The 23,273-nt window shown below is 38.1% G+C and overlaps 2 protein-coding genes across 2 annotated transcripts; one reads left to right on the top strand and one right to left on the bottom strand.

The window, feature by feature from the left end:
• Nucleotides 1–1,909: 1,909 nt before the first annotated feature.
• LOC128373314 (homeobox protein Hox-D11b-like) lies at nucleotides 1,910–3,911 on the bottom strand. Its single transcript, XM_053333603.1, has 2 exons — nucleotides 3,218–3,911; nucleotides 1,910–2,079 (listed from the first exon to the last, which is right to left on the bottom strand). The coding sequence occupies exons 1-2, from the start codon at nucleotides 3,909–3,911 to the stop codon at nucleotides 1,910–1,912; spliced, it is 864 nt and encodes a 287-aa protein (XP_053189578.1).
• A 9,627-nt stretch (nucleotides 3,912–13,538) lies between these two features.
• Nucleotides 13,539–21,885, top strand: lnpk (lunapark, ER junction formation factor). The gene is made up of 15 exons (XM_053333608.1): nucleotides 13,539–13,657; nucleotides 15,405–15,475; nucleotides 16,515–16,556; nucleotides 16,979–17,029; nucleotides 17,115–17,251; nucleotides 17,482–17,540; nucleotides 17,895–17,935; nucleotides 18,263–18,346; nucleotides 18,462–18,513; nucleotides 18,717–18,881; nucleotides 19,113–19,223; nucleotides 19,410–19,515; nucleotides 20,012–20,082; nucleotides 20,206–20,433; nucleotides 21,549–21,885. The coding sequence occupies exons 2-15, from the start codon at nucleotides 15,449–15,451 to the stop codon at nucleotides 21,677–21,679; spliced, it is 1,305 nt and encodes a 434-aa protein (XP_053189583.1). The 5' UTR covers nucleotides 13,539–13,657; nucleotides 15,405–15,448; the 3' UTR covers nucleotides 21,680–21,885.
• The last annotated feature ends 1,388 nt before the right edge of the window (nucleotides 21,886–23,273 follow it).

The following is a 23,273-nucleotide window of genomic DNA, read 5'->3' as shown; positions in this document are numbered from 1 at the left end:
AACAATACAAATATCTGAAAAAGTCATTGCAGATTGTCTTCGCTTGCCTAATATTCTTATATTCATAAGCTATCTGGATGATTAAATTGAATTTTCATGAGGTATAAGTATTATCAACATAAGTTATTAACTATGCGCAGGCACGTCAATTATGAACAAATCCACATGAAGTGTCGCCATCTGCTCGGATGTTTGCGATACTGCAAACGCTCACAACTCACTCATTTGCACACATGCCATTAGATTGTCAGCAGTGCAAGTCGACATCAAAACACTAAAGCAACAACAAAGAAACACAATCTGTGAAAATGACACCAGAAATATGACAGACATGCATGTAAGGTATTTGATGTTTCTCTAAATATAGTCCTTATGAAATGAGAAGGGTAAAAGCATGTATATTCACATTCCTTAGTATTTATAGGACCGGGAGGGTTGGAGAGGCAGAGAGAGAGGCTTACTGTCTTCGTAGTGAGCCACATGACTACAGAGAGACATTTGGTTCAAATAAGGCAAGAGGGCCGTTCTGAATGCGCTCTTGATCAAAAGTTCAGAAGATCAGAGTGTGTAAAGAATAATAATGGAGACCAAGTAAAAACATGGGGCCTAAAAACAAGCCTTGTCATTCACTTTATGATGGCAGGAAGAACCAGGATGTATTTATGTGTTCAAATTGTTTGTTTTATTTATGATAACATTATGATGATTGGAATGATGCAATGCTGTGTTAAAGTTTGCAGAGTTGTCACAGTTTGTGAGTGACATTTATTGCAACAGAAGACTGTCTCGCTTTCGTTTCCTTCAGTCTCAACCATCAGAACAGGTGGTACCCTGTGTAGTACTGCAGTCTCTCTCTTTTCATTTTCTTCTCTTTCATTCTTCTGTTTTGGAACCAGATCTTCACCTGCCTGGAATAGCAAACAATAGAAAGCTGAGGTAAAGTTAATTTTCATCAGGGTACTATAAGACTGTTCATATGGAGCACTTCTGCACAATGTTCACCTCCATTTTTTTTGTGAAGCCTGAAATATCTGCACCTAAATAAATATAATTAAAGTCAAGTTTACACAACTAAAACAATCCAATTAATGTCACAGAAACATCACCAGTAAATATCAGTATTTAGTTTCAAAGTCAAGTGTTTGTTTTTCCAGGTTGACGTCACCCCCTGACTTTTCACTGCACTATATGAACGTCACAATATCTTGTCACTGAATATTAATTATCAATAGCTCAGCCAGCCAGGAGGATATATAAGAGAAAATAAGCTTATTGCAGATATAGCAGTATCAGTGTGTAGGTTGTGTCACCTTTGCACATTTTCTCTAGTTTGCTCACCACTCAATGTAAAAATGTCCTGCTCAGTATGTAGCTTGGTCATAAAAATTAATTAATAATTTTAAAAAAAATCTTCTGATTTATCATAATCAGATTTTTTAAATTCATAAATATTGATTTTATTGTCAGCCTCACAAATCCAGTAGTGATTGAGTTATCTGCGTAATTGCTAATATTGAGTTTTTCAGAGTTTACAGTAGATGAATTTAATTTCACCTTAATTAAAAATGTTTCCCTTTGCAGATTCAAAACAAAAAGTTAAAAGTTAAAAACAATTATAAAATAGTTATTCATGTTTTGCTACACTACAGAGTTAGTTATTTAATAAAAAAGCTTCATTGCATCCTGAAGCTTAATAACACTTGATGTGTGCAGTAACACATATCATCTTATCACCTTAATTCACTCTGATTTAAACCCAACTGCTGCAGGTTTAGATGTGTGTAACTGTGCTCCTGCATCCCATTTTACAGCTCTTTCAGAAGTGAGTGAGTCAGTCAGAAGTGTAATCCAAGCCTAATTGTTTTTACGATGCAATATACTGTATAACTTTTCATGAAATAAAATGAAGTTAGGATAATATTCCAGCATGCACGCACCGGTCTGTCAGGCGCAGAAAGTGGGACAGCTGCATGCGTCTGTCCTTGTTGATGTAAACATTGAATAGAAACTCTCTCTCCAACTCTCTGAGCTGCTGCTTGGAGTAAGGACAACGCTTCTTCCTCTTCACACGAGGCTTTGCTGGAGAGAAAGACAGAAATGATGCATAGAAACATGAGATAGGCCTACAGAGATAAGTAGGTAAATAGTGAAAAATGAAAAAAATTACCATGAATTTATAATAATTAACTGTTAAATAAGCCAAATCAATCATCTTGATATCTGGGTAGTTTTAGTCAAATAAGTGACTTATTTTAAGGTGAATGCCAAGGTCTGAGTCAAAACAGTCAACATGACCTTCATGCTGTTGTGTAGCTGTCTTAGTGACACCTGGGTGAAATTAATGCTATCATTATAAAAGATTCACATGGGATTATTTGTAGATCTTCAATTTGTAAGATATAGACAAAGCCATGCTTATTCAGGCCCAGATGCACACCACGTGACTGTTTCTTATTTCAACAGGCAGCCACTATCAGAGGCAGCAAACAGGGAGAAAATTGGAGCATTAACTTTATTATGTCATGAATGGAAAAATAATCACATTTACCACGAAGTGTTCCATTAATAATACAACTATAGACTTCATTCACATGAAAACGATTTTAATATGAAATGTTCTATTTTAAAATGTATAAATACAGTGTACGCATCTATTATTGAGGAGATTACGTATCTTACTTTCCTTACGCTTTACACTGTAAGACAAGAAGCATACACGCCATGTTTTAATGTTATACGCTAAAGCCTAATAATCAGTCCTGTTTACCAATACGCTTTATATTGAAATTAGCCTGATTTAATAAAAAATGTATTTGACTGAATTATCACAGAGAAGCAAGCTACAATAAATAAATGAATAAAACAATAGTTAATAATTAGTTTATTTAGTGGTCCAGTCCAGACAAAGGCCTGTAAATGACGACTTTCGCCTGGCTGCGTTTGGGCCTTTTTTGGGCCAAACTGCAAGACCCAGTAGCCAGGTTATTATAGTCATTTTCAAAACATAGAGGCAGCCCCTAAAGATATTTAAAATATAGCCTAATGCTTAATATGTTTTTAAATTATTATTTAAACAGGTAAAGTTATCAGATCTGCATAAAAGTGGCTCCTCGATGATGTCAACTTTTAAAATATCTGCTTCTTGTCTCATGTAGGATTAAAACTATTAAATATTCTGCCATTAAAATAAGATTTCACTCACTCGGGTCATGACTACAGTCTCCTCCGCTGCCGCTGGATAAAGGCGCATCCTCCTCGTCCTCCTTCCCAGCCTCGGGTGACCCTGACCCCGCCCTCACCTCGCTGCTCTCCCCGCTGTGACAACTTGTCCACTCGGCTCGCTTCGACTTTTTCTCCTCATGGCTCCCAGGTGAAATCTCCGCTTTTGCATCCACTCCTTCCTCTGCGTGTGCGAAAAACCGATCAAACCCCGGCTGCAGGATTTTGTTTCGGCCCGCCTGGAAGATGAGCTGCGCGTCCGGATTGAACGCCGTGTATCTGCCGGGGAGCCCCAGCGGGTCTCCGGCAAACGCTTGCGTATGAAAACGGGAACCAGAGGCGCTGTAAACCGCCCCGCCGTGTAAAAAACAGTCCGTACTGGCGTTGAATATCGTCTCCGGTGGGGATGGTGTGCGCTGGTGCTCGTGATGGAAAGCTTCCCCCGGTAAATTGAAGCAAGCTGGCGGCGGAGAGGTAATGGGGCGCCGCGCTTGGAAAACGGTCCATTTGTCCGGAGGAGGATGCTGCTGCTGCCGGGGCTCGTGGTAGCAGTAGCCCCGGTAGTACTCCGACAGCCTTATGGCTGATTGAGTGCTGTGATCCAGCAAAGCTGTGCCGTTCTCCATTAAAAACGGCGAAGTGATGGAGCCAAAGTCAGATTTTGACGGATATGTGCAGCTTGGTAAATACATGAATAATTTAAGTAAATTCAATTTTGAATGGTTGTAATTTGTCCAGTACACTAACAGAAACTAGAAAAGTATCATAAACGTCTCTTCTTTAATATTTCCACATGGAGCGCAGAAAATGAGTTATTACCCCAAATATTGCAATTATAATCAATCTAATCTAATCTAACTCTGCATTGTGATAAAAGCATTGGAAGTTAAAACAAGAAATATAGGCTACATAGGATATGAATAATACGCCTATCTACATATCTCTTTACCTTCATGACCACAATGAAACATCTCTGAATGTCCTAAGGAAAGTGAGGAGAACAGAGTCTTTGACCTTGAGCCTGCCCACACTGGGTCTGCTGAGTACAATTAACCAAACCATACTGGCTGGGCTGCATGTTTTTGCAGTTAGGCCATGTCAAATCCAAGCCTGGCCAGCCCCAAACACAAACCTCCACACACACACTCACACACACACACACACACACACCTACACACACACACAAGCAAAACTACTACTTCTGATTTTATGACACGCTGTAATGTAAGTAAATCGTGGTAATAAAACTTCAGCATTGCAGGGAAAACAAACATAAGAAGCCTTAACAGTGTTGTGTGTACTGTATGTAGAATAACACACAAAGAAAAACACTCCTCACTTGCATGCAGATTGATTCTCTACGGGTGTGTTCACATCACAAGACTTCCTTCATATTTCTGACCTGTAAAACCACACCTGATGTCCAAAGCAATGCCTGTGACTTTTGCTGGAAAAAAAGGAAGGGGCACAAACAAAGTCTTGCTGGAAGATCTATTTCAAAGCTCTTTCTGAACATTTACGGGGAAGGCTTAGTTGGAACTAAATGTACTTAGTCTATGTTTTTTTTATCCTCAGCAATCACCCATCTCATCTTATCTGCCTTTAGGCTGAGTCCAATAAACATTTCATCAATTCAGCTCAGATGTGAAGCTGCTTCTGTTCTGTTTTGCTTCCTCCCCTATACTTGTTTATTTTTTTACTGTAGCTTGAAAGATGAAAATAAATTAACTGGGTTGTTGTAAACTATAATTTAAGACGGGAGCAAACCCTGTTTTATCTGCAGAACTCAGTCATGTACTCTAGTGACAAAGTATTTAGTGTCATATTTATGGGAAATATGATGATTTTTAAGGGAAAATAATCAGTCTACTGTCATGATTTTTAAAGGCCAAATATTGACTGTGACACTGCTGATAACAGTGTTTTATGACAGCATTCAAAATTGTTAGATTTGTTCATTTGCATTCAAAAACAGCAAAAATAATCAGTCTTTCTTGCTGAATTTTATTTTTAGCATTGTGAGAAGTCTTACAAAGTGGCTTTTATATTAAAACTGGATTCAAATTCCATTATCAGCCCAATATTTTCCACTCCAGTTTATTTATCTTTATTTTATTGGTGGATTTTGGAACCACAAAAATTACAAACTAGGTTATTTTTTTATGTTCGTAATATACACCAGACTGTTTGGAATTTTATCTTTCCAACTCTGTCTTCAGACCTCACATAGTTAAAAATACATCAAGACAAATATCTTCTGCATACCCTGTTTGCAAAATGATCAGTGTCATTCCTGTTATTAACAGCCCCGTAGTAATACTGCAGTGGTAATGGTTGTAGGAGCAGTAGACAGCTCTATAGTCACAACAGCAGTGAAAACCTGTGACCCATCGATCTCTGTCAATATGGTAAATACTGGCTGGGGACTAGTAGCAGTAGTATTTGTTGAAGTAGAAGTTCTTGTAGCAACAGCGTCAAACCAATACTGATAGCAGAAAAAGCTGGCCAGCAGCACTAACAGTCTTATTCTGGTATTAACAGTAATATAATATAAGCCATATTCAGCAGCAATAGCAGTAGCAGTCGTCAGCATTACAGTAGAGGTGGTAAGTTATACTGTAGCAGTATGTCCTCAGGTTACATCTTGGTTATGTCCTCATGATGGAAGGGCTATGTTAAAGGAAAACCTTGTGTTAGGGGATTTTCCCATTTATTGCTTAATAAATATGTGTCTAATCAAAAGACATTTCCAATTTCATGCATTCACTCATCATAAGGACATCTCACATAAGCGTATTGTCCTTATGGGATGGAAGCTGACACATCAGTCCCGGAGTTATCTTTTTGATCTTCTCCTTGTATACAGACCCCATAGTGTGTGCAATTCCAATACAGCCTTTGATCAGCATATAGGCCCTGCTGACTCCATTAAAGTGTCACTGAATATAGATGTGCGTGAACTGAGATAACTGCCATAAAGAATATAATGTGTCATTGTGGCAGATTGAGACAAATAGCTTAAGTGACAATAATAATAATAATGTATAATGTATATGATAGGCTTGAAAATTAAATCTATCCTTTAACTGTCTTAAAACAATATATGAACACTGAAAATAGGTTTTCCTCACTGTAATGGTTCCTCCTGTTCATACTGGCTATTAAAAGATCCCCTTAAATGTACTTTCAGTGTAAGTGATGGAGGCCAAAATCCACAGTCCTCTGGTTTTGTGCAAAAATGTATTTAAAAGTTTTTATGAGGGTAATATAAGGCTCCAGCAGTCTGACTTAGTCAAATGAAATGAATGTCTTTCACAGTACCAGTCTTTTTTAGCATCACATTCCATCTTTTTGTTTCCTCAGACAGCGTTTCCCTTTTGGGCTGCGGTGGAGGTACAGTAACAAAAAAACAAAAAGGGGACTTTAGCACAAAAAAGACTGTAGTGTTGAAAGATATCTACTTGATTTGGCTCTTTTGGACAGTCGAAGCTTCATATTACCTTCAGATAAACCTTTCAATACATTTTTTTCCCAAAACGAGGACTGTGGATTTTACCCCCCATCAGTTACATTGTAAATACATTATGAAGAGATCTTCTAATGGTCAGTATGAACAGATGGAGTGATAACAAGAAAGACTTGATAATTGTGAACCTGTGCTTAATTAACTATTGTTCCCCTGCCAACCAAGAGGCTGTTTCCACTGGAAATACTTGGGCATATCACCACAGGAAAAGCATTTGAAACATCTCCATCATTAGTTTGCCCAGTTGAGCAATTAGTATTAACTCATTAGTAAAAACAGTGACATCTATAACACTCACACTGCAATAACTAGAGTAACGCCAGGTATCTGACACTTATTCTGTTCATCCATTGTTAGCTTGATGCTTGTGATTCTAGTCACATCTCATGAGTGATTAGGGTGAACTCTACTTTACAACATTAAAGTCCATTTCATACTAAAGCCACGTCAATGAACAAACCAGATGCAGACCTGAAATGTGCATGATGGCTATATTTAGGTCATCACAAATCATAGGCAGATGTAAGTCATTAAATCAGTTGAAAATGGCTCCACCAGAAACGCCTGAAGAAAAGGGAGTGCAGTATAAATACCTTTGTAGTGTATGGGGATTTTCCCATTTGTTGCACAATAAATATTTATGTCTAATGAAAAGACCTTTAGTTTGTTTAATGCAGAGCACTGGGACATGTGCACGAAACACATCAGGACAGTGTCCTTGTGGAAAACCCTTCCATGAGGACATGTCTATTTCTAACAAGCTCTTATCTTGTTTTTGATCTTATTATATTCTTAAAATGTTATCTGGTTAATTACTGGAGCACATCACTGTTGCTCTAATGTTTAATAACCCAGAAAACACTCGATGACCTCTAGTAACCTTGCTCTTTGGTCTACTGGATGTAAGTGCGCCCCGTTAATGTTATGCTGTTTTGTAGCCCATGTTATGTCAGGTTGTGAATGTTTAAATAAAATCCCTTTAAAAAGTGCAAAAAAAAAGCATGCAAATTATTCTCACTTCAGCTTTGTGCTTTTATGTTGCGTCACACCAATTAAAGGCCAACAAACGGCACCTATAGCTGCAGAGAATAAATGAAATTCATCCTTTAAAAAAGTGAAATAAGGTGTGTTTTTTTTTTCTTTTGTATTGTTCTTGCACCAGGTTGAACGTGTTAACGCCATTCTACTATCAAATAGATGAACACACCGGATTCAGATCTAATGTTATGACTATTCAGGTTGTCTTACAGCATTTTAAAATATTGAAACGTCAAACGAGAAAGGTAGACGACGTCCTCAGTGAAAATATAATGTATAGGTTTACAACATTAAATCCCTTCTGAAAAAACAAATAGTCAAAATAGATACATTGAAATAAGCAGAGGGGTGCGGCGGGCCTTTTGTTGGCTGCACTTGAAACCAAAATAGGCCATCTACGTATTTCCCCGAAGTCTAAAAGGTTGGCAGGACTTATTTATTAATAGTATTCTGTTTTTATTATTTTAAATAGTGGCAGGTTATTAACATCAATTATCCTACCTATAGCCTATCACGTAGTTGAATTATTTAAGTGAGGTAAACAGGTCGGGAAATGATACCTTTCAGGTAAATTGAGGTTATTTAGTCCTGTGTTTTTTTTTGCAGTTTAAAAGTGAAGTGCTCGCTCCTGTAGTGTTGTATAGGCCTACATAAGAATAATTATGTTAACTGCAATAGTTTATGGGCCACAGTTATTGTTCTTTCATTGGCAGTAAACGAACTCTTTTTTGTGGTGTGTTTTTAGGCATGAGACATTTTCTGGTTTAAATATAATAGCTACGTTACATTCAGTAATAATACATGTCAAAAAGTACAGAATAGGCTATTTAATGGAAGATTGAAGAAAGTCGACAGCGCATTTCAGTGTGAGTATTTTGGCCTGAAATGGGAACAGACAATAAAGAGAGCAAAGAAAGATGAGGGCTGAAACCTTAATATTATTAAATAAAAATAGTCAATATATGCACAGTTTAATGTTTTCTTTTTTTTTTCTTTTTTCAGCAGGATGACTGAGGCTTACCTTGTTGATGATGAAGTGGATAAAAGGCCGAACGGCAGCAAATCCAGACCAAACTCACGGGCCGTGCGTCGGCATGGACATCTGTCCCAAAGCAGGTGTCTCTCTTTTTTTGACAGACTCACACTGACTGCCAAGTCCAATAAACGGTCTATCCCCCCAAACTTAAGTGTCTTTGAACCATGTGCCGTCCAGTGGAACTGTGCAGTCTATTAAAGTGAGCCAGGCGAGCAAATGGCGCCATGTAAAAAAAAGCCTTTCATCCTCACTGGAGAGACATAAAGGACAAAGATTTTAGCGGCATATGGAGGGAGACAATATCGATGCTAATATCATAATATGAAATGATACTGATTGAGGACCACGATCGAACAATGTAGAAATATTGCTGAAACATGTGAGAGATTTTTAATAGGAAAAGGTGAGACTGCGCAGGGGAAAAACGCATAAAAAGATCAAGATTCAATTCCTGTTCAGCCTTAAAATCATGGAAAAATAACGAATAAGCCTATAGGTAAAAGGTGCCAAGCTGTTGGAAGTAAAATGTAAAGGTTATGTGAATTTTTACCTCTAAGACACTGATGTTAAAGAAAATAAAATCCAATAACAGAAATTGGAAACACGACGAGCAGGAAAGCCACGATGCGCAGCAGGACAACTTGATGTCATTACGGTTATATTTATTCTCAGATCAGTCTCATTAAACATGCTTATCAAAAATAAATCTTGTACAGTAAAGTAAGTGCATCAGTAAATCTCTAAATAGTCTTGCAAATCATGCAAAGATGAAACACATACAGTCTATTTCCTTTAATGCACGCCAGCTTTAAACGAACAGACGAACGTGAGTGCTCATTTTATTGATTTTATTGCATTTTACTTTGCCAGATACACTGTGCAGAGACACATGATGTGATTACTGTTGTGGTGTTCAGTGACTCTGCAACTATCCATTTGTTCCACTACACAAATGCACTTTGTGTGTGTGTGTGTGTGTGTGTGTGTGTGTGTGTGTGTGTGTGTGTGTGTGTGTGTGTGTGTGTGTGTACTCTGTGTAAATGGGGTATACTGGAGACTTGGAGAATTCATTCAGGGTATTTAATTTATTATGGGTTAATGAAACGGAAATAACATCAGGGTCAGGAATACTCATCAGCTATAATATACATCAACAGCCTGTGTGTGTGTGTGTATGTGTGTGTATGTGTGTGTATGTGTGTATATGTGTGTATATGTGTGTATGTGTGTGTATGTGTGTGTATGCATGCGTTTTTGTTACCTCTTGGGTACCTTGGCCAGTATAAACACTGGCCTTGTCGGGACCAATAGTCCTCATGGGGACCAAGGCCTTGTCCTAATGAGGCCAAAATGTCACTGCTGAAGTCATGGTTATGGTTAGGGGTAAGGTGTGAACTGAAGTTAGGTTATGGTTGGGCATGAACTAGTTAGGGTTAGACTGTGTCCACAATGAATGGAAGTCAACGCAGTGTCCTAACAAGAATAGCTGCAGAAGTGTTGTGTGTGTTTGTGTGTGTGTGTGTGTGTGTGTGTGTGTGTGTGTGTGTGTGTGTGTGTGTGTGTGTGTGTGTGTGTGTGTGTGTGTGTGTGTGTGAAAGAGAGAGAGAGAGAGAGAGCGAGAGAGAAAGAGAGATAGAGGGAGGAAAAAAAGAGAGTTTTATTAGGCCCATAACTCTTCAGACTCCAGAGGAAGCTGTGAGCATTAAAGCTGAAGGCCAAATCTCTGCACACTAATCTGAAACAGCTCAGCTGGGACTTGAGGGAATGCTGCTGAATATTTGAGAGATTCCACCGCTTCACAACACTGGAACCCTATGGAAACATACAGTGTGTTTGTGCGTGTGTGGATGCGTGCGTGCGTGTGTGTTTCCGTCCTGATCAGCTCTAAATAACTCCCAGAATGCAGTGAAACTAAGACATTGAAGGGGGGGGATTTCCTTAAAGAAGGAGGCGCTATGAATTTGCTACCCATATCTACATTGAGGAAAGGAATCTATGGTTACAGCTACAGTTCATGTGACTTCCAGTGCATGTGAAGAATATCAAACAAAGGGCGCACAGTGTCCTTTAAACATTAAACTGAATTGTTCAGAGCGAAGATGACGTGCAGACATTTGGTACATTAATGTTTCCAGGGCATTAGTGTATGCAAACATGAACATTATGCAACTTTAAGAAGTGGGATTTGATCAATGATATTCAGTCTTGTGGTGACTTGAAACATAATACATAAAACAATATAAAGTAACTGATGTGAGGAGCTTGTGGATTAAAAACCTTCTGGACTGATTTACTTGTTTGCAGTTATTATAAAAGATGTCTACTGAGCCATTATTATAAAGAAAAATGTTAGTATTATTGTATTTGTACAGCTACCTAACTGTACATTATTTTAATCTTGAGGTCTGATGGGTAAAGGAGAGGTTCCTAGCACTCCCTTGAGTACATTAGTCATACAGCAGGCCAGCATCTCTTCCTCAGTGGTGGAAAGAATATGTGTTATGGTTTTATACTGAGCTCTGTTAGCATAAGACATAATGGGTAGAATATGCACAAAGACATGATGCAATTTTCAGTGTGTTTTAGTGAGAGTGCTGCAGAAATCACTTGGCCATGTGGGTCTTAGTAGGATTTAAGCTTTGTTTTTTGTCATTTTTGAAGTAAAGTTATTGTATTAAGAGTATGGATCAGAATGATAAAAACTCAAAACTGCTGAAATGACAAATGCCCCTAGTAAAGAGTGGGAACATATAATATTTACAATATGATTATCTTAATCTTTTTAAAATATTGGATTTTGTGAGTCAAAATTATGAGGTATTAAGACAAAAAATAAATGAGCAATAGGCTGTCATAAGCACTTTAATTTCATCTCCTTCAAATCACCACATCCAATGATGAATGTTGTTTTATGTGACAGCCATCATGAAATAGCCTAATGAAATGGCGACAGCTAGTGGCGAAATACTGACTTACAGTATTTAAAGTGTGTGGAGGTTCTTTTTGGACTCAGTCCATCCTGGATGACTGGCTTTATAGGCTATTACTATACCTTTTATATTTCTTATAATTTCATCAGTTGAGCTGTCTTTTTTTTTGTAATGTTTTTTTAATGACTGAAAATGGAAGTTCTTCATTTGTTGATTGGATTTTCATTATTGTGAATATTTATTATTTGATAACATACTCAGTAACTGTTACAGTCATGTGTTACTTCAGTATTTGTATGTGTTTTGATTTTATTTGCTGTGGATCACCCCCCCCCCCCCCCCCCCTTCTCCCCCCCCCCCCTCTCTCTCTCTCTCTCTCTCTCTCTCTCTATCTGTGTGTGTGTGTGTGTGTGTGTGTGTGTGTGTGTGTGTGTGAGAGAGAGAGAGAGAGAGAGAGAGAGTGATGGGCTGCAGGTGAGCTAGTTTGATTGAATGATTGTCTGTGAGTCTACATGTTGTTCCAGGTAGCTGTTTGGGTCCTGCCTTCAGGCTTGTGGTTTTTAAGGCCAGCTTCCTCCAGCTCCCTTGGACTCTTCTCACCCCACTTCCAGCCAACCGTCCTGCCAGTTGCAAGTTTCAATGTTAAATGTTGTAGCAAGTTTTTTTTTTTTTTAATGAAACCTATAAAAAGGGATGCAAATGGTAGTTGGTTTTCTGGAGCTGGGAAGAGGGGAGTCTCCTTCCTTCATGATGCACCAGGGTTTCCTTGGGCTGGGCCATAACAATATTTGTCATTTGGTGTCTAGATTTTCATTAATAGTAATTGTGTGGTCAGTTTGAGTTTTTATAATATATGTATCATCATCAGTGTTGGGGAGTTACTAGTTACATGTAATGGCATTATGTAATTTAATTTAAAAATAAATGTGTCTGGAATCTGTTAAAGTTGAGTAAAAAAGTGTAATTAAATTAGTTATTTATGAAAATGTTGATTACAAGTGGGGTTACATCTGAAGTCAGACCTTTAAGATTTTGCTCAGGATGGTTTGTCCTCATTCTTAAATATTCAACATATTACTTAATACATATATTGCTGTTTTTAATTATTTAATTATTTATTATTATTTTTTAATATTTTGTAAATAAATCATATCATGGGCTTATTTGGAGCACCCATAGGCTTAAATGGTGTGACAGTACCAACTAAACCCAAGCCAGATTTTTGGATTTTTTCTTTATTTTATATTCCAAAATCTACATAAACTAAATTACATTTTCAAATGAGACATAACATCTATAAGAAATTATCTCCCTTATACACCAGTATCCATGAACTGAGATTTTGGTGGGCTTAATGGGTACATTTACCCCAACAGTTTAACACATTTGTTAGAAAATGTATCAAATGTAATAAGTTATATTACTTTGATTAAGTAATCTAAATGGTTCTTATTACATTTTAAATAGGATAACTAGTGATCTGTAACCTATAGGCTACATCTCCAGAGTAACCTTCCCAACCCTGATGATTTATAATAGTGTCATCTTAAATGTAATAAATGATAAAATATAAAAGTGTATAAAATAAATGCATCATATACGTGCAAGTGGCTTATCTCTGACTCAAGTTTTGATGTTTAATACAGTTAAAATCAACTAATAAGCTGAAATACATACAAAAACAACGAATGGCAGGAAAAGACTACAACGCAAAGGACTCTGGGAAACGCATGCTCCCGGGTTACGTCACTTACGTCAACAGCACGCCGCGCCAACTCTCGCTTTGCAGCAGAGATGTCAGTTCAGGTCACACAGAGCTGAAGTGAGCGCTAAAGTCCGCTGTTTGCGTGTTTCTACGCTAACCTGACTACATGAGCAGCTTACAGGAACACAGACACATCTTATAATGTAAGTATTTATTCTAATTAAAGGCCAAAATGTCGATGAAGTGACAGCGTGGCTCCGTAACGTTACTGGTGTTATTGTTGTTGCAGTTGCTAGCTAGGTGACCACATCAGCTTTCAAACAATTAAGCTACATTGTTGCTAAATTCACGTTAAAGGTGTTTTTGAAGTTAAATCTGAGGTGAGTAGCCTCTCTGCCAGGTGCAATGAGGGTTGAATTACATTACTGTGGCTTGAGATGTCCAAGTGTTGTGATGGAGCAATTAATGTTAGCCAGCTGCTAGAGTGAAATTATATCATTGTGTATTAGGCCAATATGCTAAACAGGAAATACACTTATAAACCTCTAAACCTCTAACCTCCATTTACCCTGCTACTATAGTTAGGGTTTGTAGTTAAATTACCGTCTTCGATTTCAAATGTAGACTTTCAAACATTTAAAGAGCTCATTAACTTAGCATGCATTTACTGGGAATCATGTTATTGCCAAGAGTGCAAACCAGCAAAAACCAAGTAGAAGATAAGTATTTTGCTGGTAATCTTTGCAAGGCATGCAGTTTGCTTATTAGCACTGAACTTTTCTTCCTGGTTTCCTCACTGTTTAACTAAAGACACCACAACAACAGCAGCTTTTAGGCCAGAATAAAAATGACTCAGTCATGTTATGCTGCTTGCATAATATCCAGTCAAAGAGTCTTAGATGTTGTCATAACTAGCATAACTAATGCTTAAGTTCATTGATTCATCTGTCAATTATTTGCTTGATTAATTGGTTAGTTGTTTAGTCTGTAAAATGGTGAGAAATATTCTTTCCCAAAGCCCAAGTTGATGTCTTCAAATATCTAATTTTATCCTAACCATCATCCATAACCCCAAAATATTCAGTTTGCTATCATAGAGGACTGAAGACAAAGGACAATATTCACTTGTATAAGCAGCTGAAATCAGTGCATGTAGAAATGTTCTTCTTTAAAAATGACAAATCGATGATCAAAATACTCAGTGATTAACGTAACAGATGGGAGCCAATGTTGGAGCTGCAGTAATAATAACCTGTAAGACCAGTATTGCTGTGCATTGGTACTTGAAATAAATGGACACCAGGTATTATTGAAAAGTATCCCGTCAAACGATACCTGCAATCAATCCTTTTTGCATGAAATCATTTAGATGTGGAGGAGTGGTGACATTTCATGCAATTTAATGCTTCCATTCACATGATGGGTATCAAATGACGTACTCAGTTGGTATCGGTATCACTTTAAGGGTACTTGGATTGGTAATGGTATCATAAGTTTTAAAAATGATACCTTGTCTTAAAGACGAGTTCTTTTTTTATGTAGAGAAATAAAACAAGAGCCAGTCAGTAGTTTTGGTTTTCGCCTTGTTAAAATCATATGATGTTCAACATGAATCATCTCCTAATTCAGACAGTTTTAAGCAGAAGTCCTACTTCACAGTAGAGTGTCTGTCAGTACTATGCAGCCTCATGGTTGTGGTATTCCTGAATTTATATAAGCAAAGATTTTCTCAGTAAATCCTCAACAGCAACAACAGCAGCCACCATTGTGCCCAGTTATTCTATAGGCGGCTTACTAAATCCTGTGATGATATAAGTGCAAAAGTCATCAAGAGATTTAAATGCGGTGTTTAACATGAGCAGCATAAATTGTATAACTTTAAATGGCAATAATTATGTGTTTTGTTGACCTAAAAGCATGTTTGTTTAACAGAGACTTTCTGTTTCATAGTTAAACCAAAGGAATCAAAGAGGAGAGCGCTGTAATCTGCAGATATGGGAGCTCTGATATCCCGATGGAAGGTAAGCAGTAAGTCAAGCAAGGTGAAACAGAGGAGTGAACAGTACAAAAGAAAAACAGAAAACAATTATTTGAAAAGACAAATGCAGGTTTCATAAAAATCTTAATAAAAGTCCTGGCGCTGACATTTAGAGGCTTAGTTTGCATCACAAGGATTTTGATCAATAAACAGCAGACACATTTTGCAGTATGTCAACCTGTAATGGTAGAAATCTTTAAATAAGTTGCAAAATATACATGCAACAATTGCAGATAGACAGAAATCAATAAGACTGACCCTCTAACCCGGTCAGCCAAGTTGCTGAATTTTTGTTGGTTTTATTTATCCATTTTGGTTTGAGGCAGATTTCTCTAAATGTGTTTTCAAAAGTCTTGAAATCCGAAGCACTTCATGATTAAAATGATTTAACACACAGTACCTGAATCTGTTGAAATCTGATCTTATTTGACAGTTGAGTTATTTCACCTCACAAGCTTTAAACAGTGAGCCAAAAAAAGTTATTCCTGAACACAGATACATAATAGAGTTTTGTGCTCCTGTGTTCCTCCTATGACACGGCAGTATTCGAGCTAATTTGGCTGCCATAGCCGTCACGTCTGCGCTCGGGCTGGATAAAATTCACACAGCTATTTTTAGACATACTAGAGAAGTTAAAGGGAAGTGGAGGGAGTGAGACCAAAGGACAGCAAGGGTGACTGAGCATTAGAAAGTGCAACCTTTTGCTTTTTGAGTTCATTAATTTTTCAGTATGCGTGGGAGGAAAAAGTACAAACAGGGACACTCATGATTGATTAAATGTAAAGAAATGTTAAAATGTGAATTTCATTTACTGTTACTGTGGCTGAGATATTTCCATGAACCAGGAAATGACTCCTTATATAAGTCAGAAGTTAGCGTTGTGTTTACAGGAACAGGTTTGATTGTTTTATTGATGAATCAGTCAGTTTTGAATGTGTTGGCTGACAGTGACACAGAGAAACCCAGGTTTTATTATTCTAAAGGACCTGATGATGTTTTTCTTATCTTCCCTCTCCATCCAGGCAAAGCCAACCACGGTTGAGCAGCTGGAGAACCTGGACAAGGTACTGACTAAATATTGCATCTGATTTTATTTTTATAGCACAGAAAATGTTTGCCCACAAGCCCCATTTGTAATCCTTTTCTTAATGGGTCTATGCAGTCAGCTGAGATCTGGATTATAGAGAAAATAAGGCAGACATTCCATGATTAAGTCAGCATAGCTATTGAGTTAGCTTTATTTATCCTGCTTCATGAAAAATGGCCACTTGTTCATTGTAGATGAGATTTGGCACCAAGCCGAAACTGCAATTTGTATAATAGGGTCCCAAATTAAATCAGATGGCAAATAAAACATGACTAAAATCTAAGTAAATCTCTCTCCTGGAAACAGAAAGGCAGTGAGCTCTATGTAACATTTGATTATTGAAGAATGATTCTCTGTCAGTGTTTAAATAACCTTTAACCTCCCACGTGTCTCTTGTAGGAGATTCAAGAGCTGGACGAGTTTAGAGCCAAAAACCAGCGTTTGCAGAAGGTAAGCTCAGTAAAATATGGAAAGCATAGGCAAGGTTTTGTTTCCTTGTTCCTCATCGTTGTATTTGTGTACGTCTTTTCTGCAGCTGTGGGTCGGCCGGTTGCTTGTCTACTCGTCAGTCCTCTACCTGCTCATCTCTCTGATCGTCTACTGTCTCTACCTACCTGAACAATGGTTGGAGAGACTCGCCATGGCCCTGCCTTTCTTCATATACCCAGTTCTGTGAGTGCTCGTGCGGTTTCACATGATCCTTCACAATCTTCTGCAAAGTACAGATGTGTCATTTTAAATCTGGTTATTAAATAATCTTAAAATACTGTTTTAACACCCTGTTTCTTGAATGCAAGGTATTCTGCATTTTATGTCTTTATTGTCCATGAATTTGCTCTGCTCTACAATGAGAACATATAAATATATATTTTATTTGGTCTTTTTTTCTTTCTTTTCACCAGAGTGTGGTTCATCAGGAGGTTGTTGATTTTTATCTTTTCCAAGCGCACTGAGAGAAACAGTAAGTTTTCAGTCAGTCCCTCTCTGTTCACCTCTTTATCCTATTAAAACCTCATATGCCTTACAATAAATGTTGCATATTTATTATAGTGGTAAACTATTCTGCTGAATCATACATGGGATAGCAACATATGATACTACATTGATTTTATAGGCTGCCTTTAAAGACCAACAGCTTTTGTATTTTAAACCCTAAAAGTGTCACACTAATCACTTTGTAATACAAACTCATTAACCTAACCCTAACCATGTATTGAGAATACACTGTTTCAGCATTTCAGAGCAGAAGTGAATGGAAATGAAATTGATTTTAGATTTTTTTTAATTAACCAAACTTGTTTGTGTTTCTTTTTAGATGATAAACTAGAAGATTTAAAGGTTTCCAAGAAAAAGATTGTAAGTGTCCAATCCATCACAGTCCAGTGGTGGCTTTTTACTGACTTGTTTAAAGAGAGTTGGGATTTTATGGGATGCGGAGTGTAACTCATCTAAAGGCAAAATACATTTTCATATGTAAAATAGTATTTCTTGTCGTCAGAATGACGACTTGTCAAACATTTCAATTTCTGCTTGTCTTCAACACTGATGGCTCATGTCAACACCTTTTTTTTAGGTCTATTTTATATATATATTCATTCAGTCTTTGCTCGACATCAGATGAATGACTCTAGTCTAGGTTTGCCCTGATTTTAGAAGTAAAGATTACCTGGTTTGTTCTTCCAGCTAGAGGAAGTGATGGAAACTGAGACGTACAAAAACGCCAAACTCATCCTGGAACGCTTTGATCCTGATGCTAAGAAGAAAGCTGTGAGTGCTGTTGTCTATTTTATTGTTTTATCTGAATGTTTCTTAATTGTATCTTTTATTTAAGTTTTGTTTTGTTTGACATTTGTTGGTTTTGTTCACTGTTGCTATGTTTTAGGAGCTGGAGTCGACTCCAATGCGTCCTCAGATGACTCCCAGGCCAGGGCAAGGTACGACTCATGCATAAATACGTAACCAAAAGATAAAGCGCCACATCACAAGTTCATTGTGTGAAGTTTTAAGGAGCTCAGGACAGAGTTGTGCTGGCAGTGAAGACAAGAATTACTAAAAGTGATTCTCTGTCACTGAAATACAGCAAGAAGTTACTCATTTAATTATATATTTTTTTAATGAATTCCTCTCTTTTCCACAGAGATTCGGCAGAGGGGGGTAGCAATGAGACCTATGCCAATGGGCACCCCAGGCCCCATGCCAATGGGTACCCCAGGTCCCATGCCAATGGGCACCCCAGGTCCCATGCCAATGACTCCCCAACGTGGAGCACAGCCCCCACTGGGACCAGGGGGCACACCTGTGGGTAAGGCGATAGAGATACTTCAGGAAGTATGTCACAGGATCACAGTTTGTCTACACAGTCAACCGTGAGTAGACTGTGAGAACTTGTCAGCTGTGAGTCAAATCTGTCAGTCAGGTTACGGGCGAAGTACTAAGTCAAAGGCAACTGGAATACAGAGCAAGATCAGTTGCCTTTGACTTAGTTCCTTTAGATATCAGTCTGTATCTTTATCCCATGTTGCTCTCCCTACAGAACCTGTTCCTCTCTCAGCTCCAGGAGGACCACCGGAGAGATCTGCTCTGTCTGCCTCTGTCCTCCAGGGGGCAGTACCCAGGACCCCCTGCTCCCCCATACCTGGTGTAGGTAAGTTGGAATAAGTGCTTTTCTCTATAACAGCTTTTATTAATGAATTATGAAAAATTTATTATTATAAACTGTAGCTGGGTTATTTGATTTAAGTTTGTGGTTTGTTGGATTCAGTTGGATCCAGTTATCATCAGAAGGCTGTGGAATTAAATATTTATATATATTTTAATATTTATATTGCAGGAATGCATCCACCAGGTCCTCCATTAGCAAGACCCATTCTACCCAAAGACAGGGGAGCGGTGGACCGAGTCATTGAATACCTGGTAGGAGACGGACCACAAAACAGGTAAAGACAGTTTTTTTTTTTTTTTTTTTTCGATGTAAAGCACCTCATGGAAGTAACTTACTAAACTTACTAAAGACACATCCTAATTTAGCAGTCTGCAGATTCTCCACAAGGGAGTGGTGTTCAGTCATTGTCAGACCAGCTCTACCCATGCTACCCCGCTCTTTATATAGTATTGGATCAGTATCAAATTGTATGAGTTTAGAGATCCAGATGAAGACATGTTGATGTTGCTGCCTACTGTAAAAATAGATGGCATACACCATAATGTCTACAACTGCAGATCTACTGCTGTCATAACTTTTCATATGATCACAGACACACTCCATACTTTGCGAGTTAGCTGCACATATTTGGCCATACGTACAGATTGACGCATTTGAGGGCAAACAAATAGATATTACCTATTGCCAGATAACTTCTGGAATGCATTAAATATCACAGACTTATGATCTCAAGCAATCTTTCTCCCTCTGAACTTTCTTTTTTCCTACAGATATGCGTTGATCTGCCAGCAGTGTTTTTCTCATAACGGCATGGCTCTGAAAGAAGAGTTTGAATATCTAGGTAAGAAACATACTACCACATTTAGTGAGGAGAACCGTTAAGAGAGAACATGATACAAGTCATTTTTTGAGGTTACAAGCTTTAGGAACTCCTTGTAAGACAAACTGGGGTTTCTCTCCCCAGCTTTCCGTTGTGCATATTGCTACTTCCTCAACCCAGCCAGGAAGACACGCCCTCAAGCTCCCAGGCTTCCAGAGTTTAGTTATGAGAAGAGGCTGCGTGCAGAATCACGTTCCCCAGGACCAACACCACGTTCTGGGACAGACACAGAGGAGAGCACGCCCCCTTCTGGAGGTACAGAAAAACAGAGACAAACAGACACAAGCAGCAAGCAGGAACAAACAAAACCAGGTATCCTCAGGTCTGGGAACAACAAAATGAAAAAATGTGTTTTTGTTAAAGTCGGGGGCAAAGCTGATGTGGAGCAATTCCTATATACAACTGATGTTAAAATTGTGTCAAAATAAATGAAATAAACATCTGAGATCAGACAAAAAAGCATTTGAGAAAATTGGAATCAGATTTCAAACCAAAATTTCAGGATATCAGGGACTTCTTTTGACTTCATCTGCCAAACTATCTCCATAAGACTCTCATGGCAAGACACTCAGTGGACTGGAGTGACGTTAAGTTGCATGACTTCCACTATCACTGTTCGGACTGAAGTCACATTGCAAAAAATCAGACCTGTATCTGATTTAGGGCCACATTTGAAAGTGGCCCAAATCAGATTCCATGTGATTTATGCTGTTATGAAAAAAAGCAGGTCTGAGTCACATATGTGAGAACAAGTTGTATTTGGGACTGACACTGAACATTTGTGCTACATTCCTGATACAGACCTACACATGCTTATACTCACAGTTTTGTTTATGTAGCTTACTCCATGTCCTAACCAACTGTGTCAAATGCTTCTTAGCATAGAGCTCCAGTTGACCTTTTTCATTAGTTTGTGTTTGATTCTTTTCCCTTCTTTTAATGATGCCGACTTTGTAGTTGTTAGTGAGCAAGGAGCCAGCAGAGGTGAGACAGCACCACCTGTAAATATCATCATCATCATTATCTTCTGCCGCAAAAAGCAATTCAACTGAGAAATGAGATCTAGTCTACCAGTCATCTCCTTCAAAGTGATCTCTCACTATCTGAAATGGATCATTTTTTACCAAAAGAGATCAATAGAAAAGTTTATGTTCTTGCAGACCTGGTTCTTGCCAGATTAGGACAATGTTCCTGTTTGTTGTCATGGTGATGCAACATGATCTAACCAGTTGAAGGGAAGAATACAAACAAATATCTTTGAGTGGCATACTTGTTAAAGAGTGTGTGTGTTATACCCGTTAGTCAAGTAGAAACAGCAACGAGCATGAAATTCAGAGTGCATCCATCAGATTTACATTCACAAACGTTCCACAGCACATTTCCTTTTCATGAGACCGGTGGGTTTAACAGTGTGATCTTACCTCTAGCCAAGGCTCCGGCTCCGTGGAATAAGGTCCACAGTTTCCAGATCCAGCACAGTCCAAAGAAACCTCAGATCCGACCTCTGCAGAGTCCAGGTTCCCCCAGCCCCTTCTCTCCCTGCACTTGTCTAATTTAGCTGAATTTAATCTGATTAATTGATTTGATTCGCTCCCAAATAGGGCAATCTTCTTCTCTGTAGAATCCATAACATTATAGAGCACAGTCCACTGGCTATCACACTTTGCTACTTCTGATAACACTGAAGCTACAATGGGGTTTCACATTTCCTGGATGTCTATGCCAGAATTGGGTCAAATAGTATTTACACATAGAAATCCACTTTGGAGATTTTGCAAATCACAGTTGTTGAATGCTTTAACTGAAATCTGATGAAGTATTGGTGGATCAGTTTGAAATATTTGGTACCATATGAAACACCAAACAAACCACCTAATAAAAATAGACTTCTTTGACCCAGATCTGGTCTTCACTGAGTGTACAAAATATTTAGACCGACTTCGTAATTGATCGATTTGTTCAGTCTACATTTATGTCTAAATTGTGCTTTAAAAAACCCAACATTGCACAGATTGAAATTCTGTTGGGTTGGATCAATAATGTAAAAAAACAAACAAACATGAGTGTCTAATATTTTGTGCACAAAGTGATTTTTCTGTTTAATCCTCATTCGGATGGGATTTATTTCTTTGAGGAAAGCTTAAGTGATTTTAACATTAAAGCACTGATTAGTTATTTTAATTCCACTCTTAACACATTTCCCCCAGTTCCAGTTTTAATCAGTGCCAAATACCTCCGATCAGGTGAACATGTTGTTCATTCTGAAGTTTAAGTCCCATCTGTACAAACAGCTTGTATTTTAAAGCATATGTTTGAGGTTTTATGCAATCACACCTGTGTTTCTGTTTATTTTAAGTACAACAGGTGACACATTTTGTCCCTCAGACTATCCTCCATTATTACAAACCATCTGTAATTTGACTGTGTGATCCAGAACAGTTTAGTAGACAAAAAACATGGCTAATATTTTGTCTCTATATTCCCTCCTGGAACATTAATCCTGTTCAAACAGGGCTCAAGTCTTCTTTTATACCCGAGTCTGGATAGATTATTTTCCATGTACCAGAATTAATCTTCAAGTATGCAAATGAGGGTGCATGTTGATGAATAATTTGCTTCGTATTAGCTCCGCGGTGAAACATGCCAATCATTTTATTAAGTTGCAATGACTCTAACAATGTAATTATATTGTTAACATACGTATATGTGAAACAGCAGAGCCTCTGATGTTGATTTTGATGCTGACAGTTTTCTCATGAGGCTTTGTTGTTGAACTCTATACATTAACATAAGGAATGCTGCTACTTAAAAAAAAGATAATTTTAATTCCCAACAACCAATCATTTGATGGATTGCAAAGTGTTCACATAATCTTAAATGGTCACGCTTTCTCTCTTACTTTTCTACCTTTCTCTTACCCTGCAGTCTCTTCTGTTGCTTTGTCATGTCTGACTCATACTTCTTCTCCTCAGATGAGAAAGAGATCGGGGAAGACGAAGGACTCACCAAAGAAGTAGAGAGCGAGATCCAATCAGAAGAACAGCAGCGAGGGGAGGAGGCGGAGGTGGATAAAGTAGGAGAAGAAGGAGATGTGGTTCAGGCGGAGGAGGAGGAGACGGAGGAGATGGAGGAGATGGAGGTGGAATCAGAAC

Source organism: Scomber japonicus, chromosome 14 (genome assembly GCF_027409825.1).
Source record: "Scomber japonicus isolate fScoJap1 chromosome 14, fScoJap1.pri, whole genome shotgun sequence".
Taxonomy (NCBI): Eukaryota; Metazoa; Chordata; class Actinopteri; order Scombriformes; family Scombridae; genus Scomber; species Scomber japonicus.
Note: the sequence above shows the minus strand (reverse complement) of the source record. Positions and strands in the feature narration are given on the sequence as shown.